The sequence below is a fragment of the Castor canadensis genome, chromosome 14, assembly GCF_047511655.1.
Source record: "Castor canadensis chromosome 14, mCasCan1.hap1v2, whole genome shotgun sequence".
In the NCBI taxonomy this organism is placed as follows: Eukaryota; Metazoa; Chordata; class Mammalia; order Rodentia; family Castoridae; genus Castor; species Castor canadensis.
The window spans coordinates 1,216,441-1,233,256 of record NC_133399.1 but is presented as its reverse complement, the minus strand read 5'-3'; the positions used below and the strand labels follow the sequence as shown (position 1 = coordinate 1,233,256).

The 16,816-nt window shown below is 62.7% G+C and overlaps 2 protein-coding genes across 2 annotated transcripts; both read left to right on the top strand.

The window, feature by feature from the left end:
- The first annotated feature begins 2,041 nt into the window (after window positions 1-2,041).
- Tm6sf2 (transmembrane 6 superfamily member 2) lies at window positions 2,042-8,435 on the top strand. The gene is made up of 10 exons (XM_020183718.2): window positions 2,042-2,229; window positions 3,212-3,315; window positions 4,059-4,156; window positions 4,229-4,332; window positions 4,703-4,785; window positions 5,303-5,427; window positions 6,111-6,212; window positions 6,471-6,563; window positions 7,361-7,480; window positions 7,985-8,435. Exons 1-10 carry the CDS (start codon window positions 2,135-2,137, stop codon window positions 8,189-8,191), a joined length of 1,131 nt encoding a protein of 376 aa, XP_020039307.2. The 5' UTR covers window positions 2,042-2,134; the 3' UTR covers window positions 8,192-8,435.
- A 991-nt stretch (window positions 8,436-9,426) lies between these two features.
- Window positions 9,427-16,764, top strand: Hapln4 (hyaluronan and proteoglycan link protein 4). The gene is made up of 5 exons (XM_020183719.2): window positions 9,427-9,507; window positions 10,029-10,146; window positions 10,812-11,174; window positions 12,647-12,979; window positions 14,165-16,764. The coding sequence occupies exons 1-5, from the start codon at window positions 9,505-9,507 to the stop codon at window positions 14,554-14,556; spliced, it is 1,209 nt and encodes a 402-aa protein (XP_020039308.2). The 5' UTR covers window positions 9,427-9,504; the 3' UTR covers window positions 14,557-16,764.
- Window positions 16,765-16,816: the final 52 nt, after the last annotated feature.

The window sequence follows — 16,816 nt, the reverse complement described above, 5'->3', positions numbered from 1 at the left end:
CCTCAGTGAGGCCGGACGCTGCCTCTTTGCCCTACAGGGACAGCAAGGGCTCCCACGGCCAGCCCGACACACCTCAGGGAGAGGCAGCCCCAGGGCACACCCGTGCCTCTTACCCTGCTAGGGCCCAGCACACATGGCAAGCCACACTGGCCGTGGCTGCAGCCTAGGCTGCTCAGTGTGCTGGTTCCTGGGGCTCATCCCTTTGGGGACAGCTGCATGGAGGCAGGAGGGTGACTCAGGCTGAGGGGGTACCAGGCTTCTTGCATCTCCTCAGGGTTGGCATTTCAGTGCACAGAAACCACCCAGGAACTCATTCAGCCAAGACTCATCCCAGGGCAACAGGCCCAGGAATCTGCATTGCCCCCAGCTCTGGCCTGCCAGCCACACTTGCAGAATCAGAGCTGGGCATCTCACCCACCCACCCCACCGGCCCGCAGGGACCTTCACTAGCTCCCGAGCTCGGGCTGGAGTGGAGCCCCTGGACCATCCTTCAGTCAGTCATTGAACACAACTGAACCAAGTGTGGACAGGGACTGAGGCTGGCGGTGGGTCACCGTAGCTGCAGCCATGGGATAAGCTATTCAGAAGCCACCGAGAGGAGCCAGGGAGCTGAAGGTGCAGGGCAGCTAGGAAGGTGTCACTTGCCCCAGTGCTGGGGTCACATGCCAGCCTGTGTCCCCTCTGACTGACCAGGGTAGGGCAGAGGGTGACGGTGGGTTTAGCCCCAGTGCTCACACGTGGAAGGCCACCCAGAGGGCAGCAGGCTGGGGCCTCAGGCATGGGCATCAGTCTGTGCAGTCGGAGGCCCAGGGGACCCTGGGACTTGGTGCCAGGTACTAAGTCACCTCCATTGAGATCTGGGTCACCTGGAGGCTCGCCAGGCAGGGCATGGACTTTACCCTCTGGTGGGGGAAGGAGAGCTCACCAAATGCTGTGTGCATGTGCAGGCACTCTGGACATGGTGGCTGGCCAGGTCCCAAAGCAGCCGGGTACAGACACCCTGGGAACCCTATGGGGAGTGTGGGCAGGGACAGGCGGGGAGGGCTTCCTGGAGGAGGAGGTACCACGGTGACCTGCATTGAGAGGTGAGGAGGAGGCCATGCCACAAGACGGTGGGGTCTTCCCAGAGAAGCCTGAAGCTCACCGGCCAGATGCAGCCCAGCTCAGCCATTCCTAAATGACCGGGAGGCCACTGGGCTGCATGTGGAAGGGCCCTGACCATCAGGGCAGGGTTCAAATCCACCCTCAACATCAATCGCAAGTCCTCCACCTACCTGGGCAAGTGAGGCCGCTGGGAGGGAGGACACCCTGGCCCGCCCAGCTCCGAGGAACGCGGGGTGGGGCGTTCTAATCTCAGAGGCCTGCCCTTGAGACCCTGCCACCCCTACAGGGGGCCCTCCTTGAGCCACTTCCCCACCGTCCCCAAGCCCCGGCCCCCTCAGTCAAAGCTTTGCACTGGACACGTGTTTCAGTTTGCCCGGGAGAACCTCAAGTCCAGGTGCCCGGAAGGGGATTCCGTGCCAAAGTGGGTTGATCCCGGGGTGGGGTGAGGGTGGTCTGAGGCGCAGCTTCTTTTGGGACACCAGGGTCTTAGGTCCGAGAAAGCAGGCACAAAAAAAGCCTGGAGAAGGAAGGAGTCCCAGCCTTGGCTGGAGGGGAAACTGAGGCTGGGCTGCCCGGGGAGCACGTGGAGCGTGGCCGGGGCGTGGCCTCTGCTGTCTGCGGAGCGGGGGGGCGTGGTCCGGGAGAAAGGGGGCGGGTCCTGGGCTGTCCAGGCGGTGCAGGGAGGGGCAGGGGGTGTGGCCTGGGCTGTCCGGGGAGAGTGACGGGTGGCGTGACTTTGGATGTCTGGATCGGGGCGTGGTCGGGGGCGTGGTCCGTGCTGTCCAGGTGGCGCGGGGGTGTGGCCGGGGCGTGGCCTGGCTGCCTAAGGGGCGGGGCCTAGGGTGCCCGGGGACGCGGAGGCGTGGCAGTCGGGGGCGGGGCCTGGGCTGCCGGGGGAGGGCGGCGGGGGGCGACCTTTGCGCGGGGCGGGTCCTCGGCCATCCCGCGTCCTGGGACGCGCTGCAGCTGCGGATCCGAGCGCGCTGGAGGTCGCCCGGGGCCAAGCCGGGGTCCCGGCGCCGCCGCCGCCATGGACATCCCGCCGCTGGCCGGCAAGGTCGCGGCGCTGTCGCTCGGCGCCCTCCCCGTGTCCTACGCGCTCAACCGCGTCTCGGCGCTGTCGCAGTGCGTGCGGGGGCGGGGGGGAGAGGACGCGGGACGGCGGGGACCGGGGATGCGCGCCGGACCCCGCGGGGTGGGGGCTGGGCGCGAGCGCGGCTGCCTCTGACCGGAAGTCCCTTTCCTGCCGGGCTGCGGGGGACACGCGGTGGCGGGGACTGGGAGGAACAGACGGGTGTTGGAGGAGTAGGACCTCCACTTAGGACAGGGCTCTGAAGGGTTTCAGGGGTGCGCCCAGGGATGCGCCATTCGCAAGTTCCAAAGTCGCCAAAGGTCAAAGTATTGTCCCAGAGAAGTCAGGCCCAGGTGACCCAGTTCTTGTTGCCACCCACACACCTTTCCCTCACACATGGTGTCCCAAGATCCCGAGTAACCCCCAAAACTAGCTCCATCCAAGCTGTGAGACAAGGAGAACCTTGACTGTGGTCTTGGCTGCCCGGGTGCAAACACCTGTCTCCGTCTCCTGGGACCCTAAGGGAACCAAGTCACCCCCTCCCAAGCCACCGTTTATTCATCTGTATAATGGAAGTCGTCCTAGCTCCAATCCCATAGTCACGGATAAGGACAGCAACTTGTGTGCAAAGACTGTTGTCCTATCATCGACGTGCTGGTTAGATGGGGCCTGGATGGAGACCCTCGGGACAGGTGGGCTCAGAAAGGATGGGAAATTGGCGAACAGAACCTTGCTGTGTGACCCTGGACAAGACTGTCGCCCTCTCTGAACCTTGCTTTGCCCACTCATGTTGGAGGAAGTGCAGAGCTTTGGCTTCTGTTATCTGTGCAGCTGGTTGACCTGTCTTATCAGGTCGGTGAGGAGACCCGGGCGGGGTGGAGTGGATGGAAGCATTTGGACTTTACCTAGGAGGAGTTGGGAGCCTCAGACACACGGATGCGCCTGCCATGTTACCTGGCTCTCATGTTACGTGGCGGGGGAGAGGGAGGCACGCGCACTGGGCCTGGCCTCTCTGACTTGGTGTCCTCTCCTCAGCCCCCTGTGGGTGGCGCTGATGAGTGCCTTGATCCTGGGTCTGCTCTTCACGGCCTTCTACAACTTGGGCCGCGTGGACACCGCCTATGACCCGCTCTATGCTGGTGAGTCCCTGGGAGAGGCGGGCTGTCTGAGCAAGGACCTCCACCCTCAGATTTGGGGCCTTCTCCATCAGACTGGAGACCCCAAAGAGACTCGGACACCCGCGTTAGAGTGGGGAACCTCAAAGAGCCTCCCGCTTCAGACTCCTATATCTCCTGAGGGCAGTGTGGTGCCTCCCCAGGAAGCTGGGGACCCCCAAACGCAGGGACTGTGCCTCCCCATCAGGACAGGCCCCCTCCTCCTCCATCAGTCACGCAGAATGAGGCTGGGCTGGGTCTCGTAACCCGTGGAATGAAGACAGGGGCTGGTCCTGGAGCCCATGCCCGGCGCCTGCTGCTCTAAGCCCCGCCCAAACCGTGACTATAGTTGGCCGTAGCCACGCCCACATTAGCCCTGGCCCCGCCCCAAACCTCATCTGCAGTTGGTCTTGGCCACGCCCACATTAGCCTTGGCCCCACCCAAACCTTGACTACAGTTGGTCTTAGCCACACCCACATTCACCCTGGCTCCGCCCAAACCTCGACTGTAATTGACCTAAGCTCCGCCCACACTCGCCCTGGTCCCGCCCAAGGCTTGACTGTAATTGGCCTAAGCTCCGCCCACACTCGCCCTGGTCCCGCCCAAGCTTGACCATAATTGGCCCAAACTCCGCCCACGCTCGCCCTGGTCCCGCCCAAAGCTTGACTGTAATTGGTCCACACCCGCCCTGGCCCCGCCCACACCGGCCCCGCCCTCTCCCCTGCAGTCTTCGCGGTCTTCGCCTTCACCTCGGTGGTGGACCTGATGATCGCGCTGCAGGAGGATGGCTACGTGGAGGGCTTCATGGAGTTCTATACCAAGGAGGTGCGTGCGGGGTGGCCGGGGAGCCCCGCAACCCCACCACCACTGGTCTGAGCGTCCACCTGTCCCCCGCAGGGCGAGCCGTACCTGCGTACAGCCCACGGCATCCTCATCTGCTACTGGGACGGCACTGTCCACTACCTCCTCTACCTGGCCATGGCCGGCGCCATCCGCACAAGGTGCGCTGGGGTGGCGGTTGGACCCTGGGCGACATGGAGTCCTCCGGTGGAGTTCCAGGTCTTGGGGGCATTGGCAGGAGGACCTGTAGGGCTGCACCCAGGGTAATGTTGCCAGATGTGAGTGGAGGTGGCCCGTCTTGGCTCCTGTCCACACTGCCCCTGCTGACCACGGCTGTCCTAGTCAGCCCCTGGCTGTCCCTTCCACGGAGCTAGGCAAAACTGAGAAGGCAGGGTTGGTGCCGCTCAGTGGTGAGCGCACAGGACGCCCTGGGTTCTGTCCCCAGCACCGAAGAGAAAAAGCCAGAGGGCTTTCCGGAACCAGAGAGCCCAGGGGGCTGGTACCCTCTAGTCACCCCCATCCCCTTCCCAGAAAGAGGTACCGGAACCTGGGACTCTACTGGCTGGGGTCGTTCGCCATGAGTGTCCTGGTGTTCCTCCCAGGAAGTATTCTTGGTAAGAGACCCACTTGGGGGAATCCCGTCCCCCTTGGCTGTCCCCCGCCATGGATTCTCCATCCCCTCCCCACTGTCTGCAGAGACCCCTTCCCGACCTGCCTTATGCCCCATTTCCTCTTGGGGGTGGGGGAGCCCACACGAATTCTGTTCTTCCCTGGGCTCTTGGCCCCTGACCCTGGGGGTTGACCCAGAAGGCTTTGCAGTCCAGGGACAAAGCAAAAGGTTTATGGGTAAATCCTGAGAGGTACAGCACATATAACAGGATGCTGGGCTCTCATGGGAAGCAGAGAACCGCTGGAGTTGTACTCAGAAGGTAAACTGAGGCAGGTCAAGCTGAGCAGGCTGGATATCACCTTGTGGGCACTGGGGAGCCATGGGGGGTGTTGGAGCTTGAGCAAGGATGGCACCTGGGAATGAAGATGTCTGGCTAGGGCTCTGGCGTGGTCCAGCTAATGGGCCCAGCCAGACCTGGGAGATGTCCTGGCTGAGGGGATGTCCCTTCTCTGCCATGGCAGGAAAATATAGCTCAGAGATCAGGCCCGCCTTCTTCCTGGCCATCCCCTACCTGCTGGTCCCAAGCTGGGCCGGCATGAGAATTTTCAACCAGCCCCGGGAGCAAACCCGCTTCATGCCCAACATGGTGAGTGCCTAGTAACCAGGCAGGCCTGTCCCAACCTGCCCCAGCGTCCCCTGCGGGAGCTGATTCGCATCAAAGACTGTCTTACAACTGGGTGCCAGTGGCGATGGCTCCTGCCTGTCATCCTAGCTACTCAGGAGGCAGAGATCGGGAGGATCTGGGTTCAAAGCGAGCCCTGGGAAAATAGTTCGAGAGACCCTATCGATCTCTGAAAAAAAAAAAAAAAAAAACAAGTGGTGAAGAGGCTGCCAGCAAATGTGAGGCCCTGAGTTCAAGCCCCGGTGCTGCCAAAAAGAAAAAAGACCCTTCCCACCTTCAGATGGGGAGAGAGAGAGAGAGAAAGGAAGGAAAAGAAAGGAACCAGGGGCTGAGTGGTGGGATTTGAACTCAGGACCTACACCTTGGCCCACTCCACCAGCAGTTTTTTGTGATGGGTGTTTTTGAGATAGGGCCTCATGAAGTATTTGACCAGGCTGGCTTTGAACCGTGATCCTCCTGATCTCTGGCTCCTGAGTAGCTGGGATTACAGGCGTGAGCCACGAGCGCCAGGCTAAAATTTTTTTTAATTGAAGAGAAAGATTTTGTGTCCTTGGATCTCCGTGGTTGCCAGGAAAGAAGGGAAGAACCTTTACCGAGGGCCTGCTGGGTTCCAGACCTCACGTCCGCTCTGGTTCTCCCTGGGGCAGGTACAGGAGCAGCAAGGGAAGAGCCTTCTGCGGCGTCCTGCTGACCTGGCCCTGGTCATATACCTCATCCTTGCTGCGTTTTTCACTCTCTTCCGGGGCCTGGTGAGTCTGCTGCGGCCAGCTGCAGCTGTCCTTTCTGTCATCAGAGGAAGTTCTTCATCACGTCTGACCCAGCTACATCAGGACAAGACAAGGCCCTAGTCTCCTCAGCGTGTACCCAGGGGCAGACAACCAACCAGGGCTGGGAGAGGCCAGAACCGGGAATTCGGGACCTCCTTGGGAGTTGAGGGGCAGCAGGGAGGCTTCCTGTGAGTGGGAGGTTTGAAGTGAGTGGTTGGTCTGTCTGTCTGTTTGCCCTAGGTGGTGCTCGACTGCCCCACGGATGCTTGCTTTGTCTACATCTACCAGTTTGAGCCATACCTGCGGGACCCTGTGGCCTATCCAAAGGTTCAGGTGAGAGGGCTGGTGGGAGGAGAGGGAGGACAGGGCCACTGTCCTGCCTGGGCGTCCTTGAAGCAGTTTCCAAGTCAAACAGGCAGAAGCATTTGTGGAATTTGTTATCTTACCAAAAAAAGTAATACAGATGGTCTTCAGGTATGTCTGGATCCAGGTGCTCAAGGAAACCTCTGTCTTTGGGCTCTGCTTTCTTTTTTATCTTTTCGGTGGCACTGGGATTCGACCTCAGGGCTTCACACTTGCTAGGCAGGCGCTCTACCACTTGAGCCTCTCCGCCAGCCCTTTTTTGTGATGGGTTTTTCCAAGATAGGGCCTCATGAATTATTTGCCTGGGCTGGCTTCGAACCGTGATCTTCCTGATCTGTGCCTCCTGAGCAGCTAGGATTACAGGCGTGACCCATCATGCCCAGCCTGGGCTCTGCTTCCTTGGCATGGCTTCCTTTGTAGGGTAGATGAGGCAGCTCCAGGTTTCCACCCACCCAACTCAAGCACCCCCCCCCCAACACACACACAGGAGAAATGTTAGCCCAGAACTCAGGCGGGTTCTGATTGGCCCCATCCCTTGTCAATCACTATGGCTTTGGGACTGGAGTGTTCTGATTGGCCAGGTCAGGGTCACATGCCCTTCTGGAAATGGGTGGGTGGGCTCAGTGTGTTGGGGGATTGGGGAAGGGGTCCCTCAGGGGAATAGAGGGCCACTTTGTGCAGGGTCTGAGTGGGATCTGGGGATGTCAGGATCATCCGTGGGGTGAGATGGAGTTGGGGTAGCTCACTCAGCGTGGTCCCCCCTCCAGATGCTGCTGTACTTGTTCTACGTGCTGCCCTTCTTCTGCCTGGCCGCCTACGCCCTCACCGTCCCTGGGTGCTCCTGGCTGCCCGACTGGGCCTTGGTGTTCGCAGGAGCCATCGGCCAGGTGAGGGGACAGACTTCTGTTTGTGTGCCCAGGTCCAGTACCCCCAGAATTGCCTACTCTGGGAGACAGAGCCAGGCCCAGCCAGCACAGACCCCCCCCCCAAAACTGGAGAGAGGAGGAAGGACAGGGGCTGAGAAGAATTGCAAAGGTTTCCTAGAAACGGGCAGGGGTAAGGGTTTCAATGTATGAAGATGAGTTCTCCACGCAGGGAAGGGCAAGAGAAACTGGCAGCTAAAGACCAAACTCTGGGCGTTTGTCGGGGCTGTGCTCAGGGTGCTAGGGAGCCATGGGATGTGTTAGAGCCGTGGAGGGCCCAGTCAGAGCTGGGGGCCTGATTGAGGGTCCTTGAAGGAAAGAGAGAAAGCCTGGGGTCAGGACAGGCCAGCGGGACCCAGGAAGGATTTATGCCAGAGCAGCTAGGAGGACTGCAGCCCCTCGGGGTGGGTGGGAAGTGGTGATGCTGGGACTCATGGCCCCTCGCCATCCTTTCCGTGCGGCCCCCAGGCGCAGTTTTCCCACGCGGGGGCATCCATGCACCCACGCACGCCCTTCACCTACCGCGTGCCCGAGGACGCCTGGGCCTGCTTCCTCCTGAGCAACGCGCTCTTCGCGCTGGGCCCGCACCTGCTGGCCTTCCGCTGCCTGCGGAGCCCGGCCTTCTTCCAGCGCCCGCCGCCCCCCGCGCCCCCGGCCCCCAAGAAGCAGCAGTGAGGGGCCCGCGGGCTCCCCAGGACTCAGCCCGAAGCCAGCAGCAGGAGGAGGGGTGCTCAGGGGTGTCCAGGCCCGTGGGCGAACTGGGAGACCCATTCCTGCAAAGAGAGACAGCATTGTCACTGTGCCCCAAAGGCCACCTGGACCCTTCTGCAGAATTTACCCATGGGGCCACAGGATCTTTTTGAATAAAAAGCCCTTTCCGTGTCACAAATGTCACTGCCTGCGTGCTCCACAATGCCAGGGCCTGAGACCTTCTTGGACCTTGCTCTTGTGGCTGTGGAGAGCCCGGAGGGGCCAGGACAGACGCGGACATCTGTCTCTAAGTGGTGTGTCGGGCTCTGTCTTCCAGGTGGAGAAACTGAGGCTCAGACAGGCCGAGACCCCCGCCTGAGGTCACAATCAGAAAAGCCACTGCTCTGCTGATACAGTGCACTGTCACCAATAGTGTGGTCCAGTTATTAAGCACTGGCTGTATACCCTGCCAAGGCTATGTGACAGCTTGTTCTCACCCCTCCCCTCATATTCTAGATGGGGAAACTGAGGCTGCACAAAGTAAAGGTCCAGCTCCAAGGTCATGCGTCTGAGATAGGGACTGAGCCCTGCTCCACCTTGGGCTCGTTCAGGGGAAACTGAGGCTGGAGAGCCAACCAAGGGGCTGGGGGGATAGGGTTCTCCATTTCCTGGTTTGTGACCTTGAAATTGGATGGAGCACCAAATGCAGGGGTGACTCCGCCCACAGTGCACCAGGGGCTTCCCCTGGCTCCTACCCCTCTCAGCACTGGCCAGGCTCCCGGTACAGGTCCAGCTGTGTCCCCTGGATGGAAATGGATCAGAGAGGCCAGTGCCTCCTCCCAGGTCCTTCAGTCAGGGAGGGGCACAGTTGTGGCTCCAGGTCCCCATGCCAGTGTTGCCTTCCCCCTCCTCCTCCTCCTGTGGGTACTGAGGGGCCCTGGACTCCAGGGTGGCCCCCAGCCTCTCCAGCACTGGGATTGCTGCACCTGGCTGTCCCCATTCCATTTCAAAGACAGCTAAACTGAAGCCCAGAGAGGTTCCTCCCCTGGCTGGAGGTCACCAGCAGTGCCGGGACGTGGCTATCTGTGCACTCCTTCTGCAGAGCAGTCGCGCGTCCTTCCTCTGCCCCTGCCCGGGCGTCCTTCCCACGGAGCGCGTCCCCTTTAATGCACCCCCCTCCCCCGCCGCCCGCTCCTCCCCTTGCAGGCAGACGCCGGGATTGCGCCGCGCCCGCCGCGGGAGCTTCCCAGAGCCGCCGGTGCGGTGCGCGGTGCGCGGAGCCGGCCGGGGCGGGCAGGATGGTGAGTGCGGCCCGGGTCCGCGGGGGGCCCCGGATTCTCCTCCCCGCTCTCCTGCTGCGGTGCGCGGTTGTTCCCGTGGCTCCTGCGGAGCGACCTCCTCGGTGTCCCCGGCTCCTCCTCCCACCGGGGCCCCTCTCCCTGTCTCCCCGTCTCCATCTGTGCGCCTGTCCCCGTCCCTCCCGGTCTCCGCATCTTTGCCTCTACCGGGTCTTTCTGTCCCCATCTCTCCCTGTGTCTGTCTCTCCGTCCCCATCTCTCCATCTCTGTCACCTGTCCCTCTGTCCCCGATCCCCCCTCCCCCCGCTGTCCCGCGCCTGCCCGGGTTTGCTGCAGTCTCCTGGCGCGCAAATAACCTTGCGGCGCAGCTCCTCCCCCCTCCCGCGCCGGCCCGGGGACAGCGGGCGGGGGAGGGGGCGGGGCGGGGCGGGGGGGAGGGAGGCTGCGTCCACCTCCCCGTGGGCGGTGGGTCCCGCGGGCCCCGGTCGAGCTGAGGCTGCACCGTGCGCCTGTGTCTGTCCCAGGTGTGCGCTCGGGCGGCCCTGGGCCCGGGCACGCTCTGGGTCGCGGCGTGGGGACTCCTGCTGCTCACGGTCCCCGCGGGGGCGCAGCGGGGCCGGAAGAAGGTCGTGCATGTGCTCGGTGAGTCGCTCCGGGCCGCGTGGGTCTTGTCCCTACAGGCGGCGAAGGTGACCACCCCGGGCCAGCTGGAGGGGAAGGGTAGGGCTGGGCAGATGGTCCCTGTCCTACAACCATCACTGTGCTCCGTGTCGCTGCTCCCTCTCCCAGCCTCTTCCCTGACCCCGCCCTTCTCCCACGACCCCGCCCACTACTCTAACTGTCCCGCCCACTCCACCCACGGCACCACCCAGTCACCCCATGTCCCCGCCCACTGTTCACAGGCCCCGCCCGCCACCCCAACTGCTCCGTGCACTCCACCCACGGCTCTGCCCACTCATCCAACGGCCCTGCCCTCCCTTTTCCCATGTCCCCGCCCACTCCCCATGCAGTCCCGCCCACTCCACCCAGGGATCCTCCCAGTCACCCCAGGGCCCTGCCCTCCCTTCTTTCATGGCCCCGCCCACTGCTTCCAGGCCCCGCCCACAACCCCAACTACCCCGTGCACTCCACCCACTCACCCCACGGGCCCACCCCCTCCCCCGAAGTCCCGCCCACTCCACCCTCGGATCCGCCCAATCGCCCAGGCCCCGCCCCTTCTCCCATGGCTCCGCCCCCTCCCCGGTGGCCACGCCCCAGGATCACGCCCACCCCACGCCCCCTCTAACCCCTACTTGGTCGCCCCGCAGAGGGCGAGTCGGGCTCCGTGGTGGTGCAGACCGCGCCTGGGCAAGTGGTCAGCCACCGGGGTGGCACCATCGTCCTGCCCTGCCGCTACCACTACGAGGCGGCCGCGCACGGCCACGACAGCGTCCGCCTCAAGTGGACCAAGGTGGTGGACCCGCTGGCCTTCGCTGACGTCTTCGTGGCATTGGGTCCCCAGCAGCGGGCATTCGGCAGCTACCGGGGACGGGCCGAGCTGCAGAACGATGGGCCCGGGGACGCCTCCCTGGTCCTGCGCAATGTCACCCTGCAGGACTATGGGCGCTACGAGTGCGAGGTCACCAACGAGCTGGAAGATGACGCGGGCATGGTCAAGCTGGACCTGGAAGGTGATCTGCCCGCCCATGGCCAGGAGGATGGGGCTTGATTTTAAGGGAGGACACAGGAGGGGTCTGCAAGGGACAGGGAGCAGATCGAGCTGGCTGAAGAAAGTCAGATTCTGTGGGTCAGAGCAATGGCTCTGATGAGGGTGATGCTGCTTTCCCAGGGACCCTGGCAATGTCCAAAGACATTTTAGGTGGCCATTTGTGGAAAGGGATGATACTAACATCTAGTGTCCCCCTAAGGAAAGAATGATCCAGTCCAAAATGTCAATAGGGCTAGGTTTAGGTACAGTGACATCCAGGTGCCTGCACCATGTCACAAACGCATCCCTCATCTCTGTTTCTTCATATGCACCCCCAAAAACCACAAATGCTAAGGCCAGGCGTCCACCCTCAGAGTTTAGCAACTGATTTCCTAGGAGCGGCAGCTACAGTCCCAGAGTTGTCTGCCATTGGGTCAGCTTGAGTCACGTGCCCATCTGCGAGCCAATCACTGTGGCTAGAAGACAGGCTGCTCTGATTGGCTGGCCCTGAGGCCGGAAGGCGGGGTTTCCATCTGAAGGATTCCCTCCCATCTGGGTTGCCTGCCTCAGATCCTAGGAGAGGTTTCCTGGCTCTGCCTTGCTGAACTTTCCAACAACAACAACAACTAAGAGCAGCTCGCCTTTATGAGGCGTTCTCCATGTGCCAGCCACTTAGCTGAAGAGCTCTCTGGAGCCTCTCATTTAATTTCCCCAAGTCCCCAAGGAAGACAGCTATTTAACCAGCAGGTGGCCACCTGGCTCGAGGAGAATGGGCACATGCTAATAAGCGGCCCGGGGACTCGATCTCCAGTGTGTCGGGCACAGGTTTTCTCCCTGGCCCTCGTCTGCCTCCGTCCTGGATCCGCTGAGAGCATCCAGCCCTGCCCCTTAATCACAAAAACGCTCTAGAGCTGAGTTGACCGTGAATGAGGGACAAATTCAAGGTCCTAAGAGCAAGGTGGAAGAGAAACAAAGGGTACCGTCCTGAACAGTGCTGGCCGAGAAGAGAGATCCTTACCAAGCCCCCCAACCTTCCAGGGACCCCCAGTCTGGGGAAGTCCTGCGCTGGACCCAGACATTCCCTGCTCCGTGGATTAGTCCTGGACCAGCGGGAAGGCCTCTGTTGGTGGACTATCGGAGACATGTACAGGAGGGTTAGGAGTTGGGCTTTGAAGCATGAGTAGGAGTTAGACGGAAAAGGGTGGGAAGAACGCAAGCAATGGTCTCCAGCGGCGGAACGGTAGACATGATCAAGTATGTTAACGAGGAGTCAAGTGAATCCCAAAGCTTAGAGCAAAAGCAGTCAAAACCGGTGGGGCTGGGGAGAGGCATGGCCAGGTCTGAGGCCAGAGAGATGGGCTGCAAGGTCCAAGTTCATTAGTCACAGGGCACCCCAGATGGCAGGTGTACGGGGACGGCGTGTGGCTCTGGGTGACCGCCCTGCACCCCTGCCAGGCGTGGTCTTCCCCTACCACCCCCGTGGAGGCCGCTACAAGCTGAGCTTCGCGGAGGCGCAGCGCGCGTGCGCCGAGCAGGACGGGATCCTGGCGTCTGCAGAGCAGCTGCACGCGGCCTGGCGCGACGGCCTGGACTGGTGCAACGCGGGCTGGCTGCGTGATGGCTCCGTACAGTACCCGGTGAGCCAGCCCCGCGAGCCCTGCGGTGGCCTGGCCGGTGCCGGGAGCGCCGGGGCCGCGGGCGGCGCCAACGGGGGCGTGCGCAACTACGGATACCGCCACAACGCAGACGAGCGCTACGACGCCTTCTGCTTCACCTCCAACCTGCCGGGTACGTACGCCCCGCCCCTGGTCCACAGGCCCCGCCCCCGCGACGAGACCCCGCCCCTGCTCATCAGGACCCACCCCACGAGGGAGGCTCCGCCCCCGCGAAGGAGGCTGTCCCTGGTCCACAGGCCCCGCTCCCAACCTGCTCTATAGGCCACGCCCCTGATTCCTAGGCCCCACTCCATGAGGGAGGCCCTGGCCCATAGGCCCCACCCCACGGTAGGCTCCGCCCACATTTCATAGGCCCTACCCCGCGACTGAGGCCCCGCCCCTGATTTATAGGCTCCGCTCCACGAGGGAGGCTCTCCTGATTCATAGGCTCAGTGCCCCAAAGAAAGCACCACTCTCAGGTACATAGGCTCCGCCCACACAAAGGCCCCACCCCGGGTGTGTAGTCCCCGCCCCCGAAAAGGAGGGCCACGCCCGCTGAAGGCACCTCCCCACAAGGGAGGTCCCTCCCCTAGTCCATAGGCTCAGCCCCTCCCCCTCCCCAGAAGCCCCACACCAGGTACATAGGCCCCGCCCCAGAAAGGCCCCTCCTCCCTCGTGTGAAAGGCCACGCCCCCTCAAAGGAGGTCCTGCCCCTGGTCCATAGGCCCCGCCCCCGCGAGGGAGGCACCACCCGTGGTTCATTTGCTCAGGCTCTCCCGAAGTCCCACCCCCTAGTATATAGGCCCCGCCCCGGGAAGTTCCCACCGCTGGGTGCGTAGGCTCCGCCCCGCAAGGGAGGCCCCGCCCCTACGGGGAGACCCCCCCATCCCGAGGAGGCCCCTCCCCCCGTGTGAAAGGCCCCAAGTCCACGAGGGAGGCCCCCACCCCAGGAAGAAGGTCCTTCCTCTCTTTCTCCCCTTTTCGCTCGGAAAGCCCCATTTCCAGGAGGAGGGTCCTTCATAGACATCTCCTTTCAAAGGCTCCACCCCCGGGTGCGTAGGCCCCGCCCCCAGTGCTAGGCTCCGCCCCACTAAGAAGTCCCACCCTCCACGCGTAGGCCCCGCCCCGCCCCTGCCCTTCTTCCCCACCTGGCCACCTGGCACCCAAGCTGCCCTGCCCAGGGCTGGGGTCCCAGGTGGCACCGGGGGGGGGGTGGGCGGGGAGGTTCAAGGATCCTGAGATCAGGCGTGAGGCTGGGGTGGGACCCTGAACCCCAAGGCCAAGTCCCCTCACCCCCTCATCGCCACGTGCCCCGCAGGCCGCGTGTTCTTCCTGAAGCCGCTGCGGCCCGTGCCCTTCGCGGGAGCGGCGCGCGCGTGCGCGGCGCGCGGCGCGGCGGTGGCCAAGGTGGGGCAGCTGTTCGCCGCGTGGAAGCTGCAGCTGCTGGACCGCTGCACGGCCGGCTGGCTGGCCGACGGGAGCGCGCGCTACCCCATCGTGAACCCGCGCGCGCGCTGCGGGGGCCTCCGGCCCGGCGTGCGCAGCCTCGGCTTCCCCGACGCCTCCCGCCGCCTCTTCGGTGTCTACTGTTACCGCGCGCCCGGCGCGCCCGACCCCGCACCCGGCGGCTGGGGCTGGGGCTGGGCTGGCGGCGGCGGCTGGGCGGGGGGCGCGCGCGACCCTGCAGCCTGGACCCCGCTGCGCGTCTAGGATCCGGGAGGATGGACGGCTTTGGGGCTGTGTGGTGACTCGGCCCTGAAGTCCTTGAAGATGGGCTTTGCCCCCTTGAAGTCCCTCGGCCCTGAAGTCCTTGAAGATGGGCTTTGCCCCCTTGAAGTCCCTAGACACGGACCACTCCCCTTCCCTCCCCCTCCCCAGGTCCCCTGGACACAACCCTGGCGGTCCCTGCAGGCTGATGAGGCCTCTCTAGGGCCGGGGACTCTGGCCACGCCCCCTGAGGGTCCTTGGAGGCTGGCCACGCCCACCTCTTTTGGACTGTGGAATTCCAGGCTCCCCGACTTTCTCCAGGAGAGCCACGCCCCCCCCAGGATCCCAGGAGACCAGCTGACCCCGGTGGTTCCCCTCCGAGGCCACCCCTCTAAGGCCTCCTGGAAACACTCGGACCGCCCCCTTGGGTCCCGGGGATTATCTGGAGACTGCCCACACATATCTTTGCATTTCCCTGGAGACTGAAAACGGGTCCCTTTGGTCACACAAATTCCCCTCCCCTTCACCTGGCGAGAAAACAGACCTCAGGGTTCTCCAAGTGACCACGCACATGGAGACTGTCGGTTCAGGGCTTCCTTCCCCACGGTGACCTGGGGCTGAGTATCCCGGTCTCCTCTTGCTACCTGAGAATCCCCTAATATTTCCAGGGTAATAGGCAGTGTCCCCAGGCCACTGTGGAAAACAGTCCCACCCCTCCAGTGTCAAGGGCAAGCGCCTTCGACCGTCACCCTTTCAGATGACGGACAGACACCCAGCTGGCTCTCAGGAGTGGCGGTCATTGCCTGACCTTCAGGTATTTCTCTCGAGGGAGGCACAGATGCCCCGTCGTCCTGTTCCCCCACCCCACCCCCTTACCAGGCTGTCACCAAAGAGCTCATTCCCTCGGGCTCAGGGACCCATAACATCCTTCCCATTTGCTATGGAGACCAGCTGCCTGGCTTCCCACTGTCACCAAGGTGACCAGTGCACCTGTCACGTAAAGTCACACACCCCTTGCCTCATCAGTCACATCCACAAAGATGGGGTCTCCCTCCTCCAGCTGTAACCATGGACACCACACGTCCCCCATCTCACCCGCCTTCACCCCCAACCCCCGCGGGACCTACAGGTCCACTTCTGTCTGTCCCCACACTGACGAACCATCATGGAGACGGCCCTCCCCCTAAGCGTCCCCAGCGTGACCCAACATTTGCTTCTCCAAGCTTTCACCATGGAAACAGGCTGCCCCCCTTCCCCAGGAGCACCCCGAGCTCCTTGCGGTCCTCCAAGCTCCGCCCCCGGGGCGGCTCGGACCCGTCGCCTGTTGCCATGGAGACCAAACTCTGGTGTCTGAGGTAACCGAACACCTGTCCCCCTAGGCTTTCCCCACACGGCAGGGTCCTGTCTCAGCCTCACCAAGCTGTTGCCATAGAGACAGTCGCCATGACAACCGACCTCCCAGCTCTCAGGAACTTGGGCCGGAGGCAGGGTTGGGGGGGAGGGAGTTCCCGCTGAGGCCGCCTACAGTGTCCCCTCCGGGGCCTGATGACTGTCCCTTTGCCAGATGGACCCAGGCCCAGACAGCATCCCCAAGATGGGGCGGAACTTCCTGCAGTTTGCACGCACGCTCCCTATATGCCACCGCACACCCTTGCACGCTGCACATCCACGCTGCAGGCGGGGAAACTGAGGCAGTGCTGCGCAAGCACCGAGCTCTCCTTCCTTAGCCCTCTGAGACCCCTGTCCCCGGTCTCACGAGGTCCACTCTCTGTCCCTGTCCCCCTGCTCCCTCTCCCCTCCTTACAGACCCAGGAGGGCAGAAATGCACCTTAAACTTCAAAATCCACCAGGTTCTAAGGGGACGGTTTGTGCTAAGAGCTCAGGACCCAGATGAACTCTGGGTCCAGCTTCCGGTAGCCATGGAGAAGGCCACCCCGGTGTGGGAGACCCCAGCTCTGAGGTCCTTCCTGGAAGAGCCCTGGGAGCCCTCCCTGGAGGCTCCTTACTGTCACTTCCGCCTCTAGGAAGCCCATCTTTGAACTTTGGAAGCAGGTGGGCTTGGGTTCGAATCCCACCTCTTGTTCTTGAGTTTACTGTGTGAACAGCGACAAAACCCCTCTGAGCCTGTTTCCTTCTTGTACCCAGAGTTGTTCTGAAGTCCCCGCCACTGGGGTTCAATAAACCTTTGTTTCTTTTGATGAATGAGAAAACCAGGCAGCCAATGGGAAACTCCTTCGTGGATGGACTTGGGTGGACAGCTTGG

Coding starts and splice junctions, on each gene's coding strand:
- Tm6sf2 (XM_020183718.2), top strand. CDS start 2,135: ATGGACATCCCGCCGCTGGCCGGCAAGGTCGCGGCGCTGTCGCTCGGC. Junction 3,316..4,058: donor CTATGACCCGCTCTATGCTG/GTGAGTCCCTGG, acceptor TCTCCCCTGCAG/TCTTCGCGGTCTTCGCCTTC. Junction 4,333..4,702: donor GCCGGCGCCATCCGCACAAG/GTGCGCTGGGGT, acceptor TCCCCTTCCCAG/AAAGAGGTACCGGAACCTGG.
- Hapln4 (XM_020183719.2), top strand. Junction 10,147..10,811: donor GAAGGTCGTGCATGTGCTCG/GTGAGTCGCTCC, acceptor GTCGCCCCGCAG/AGGGCGAGTCGGGCTCCGTG. Junction 12,980..14,164: donor CTTCACCTCCAACCTGCCGG/GTACGTACGCCC, acceptor CGTGCCCCGCAG/GCCGCGTGTTCTTCCTGAAG.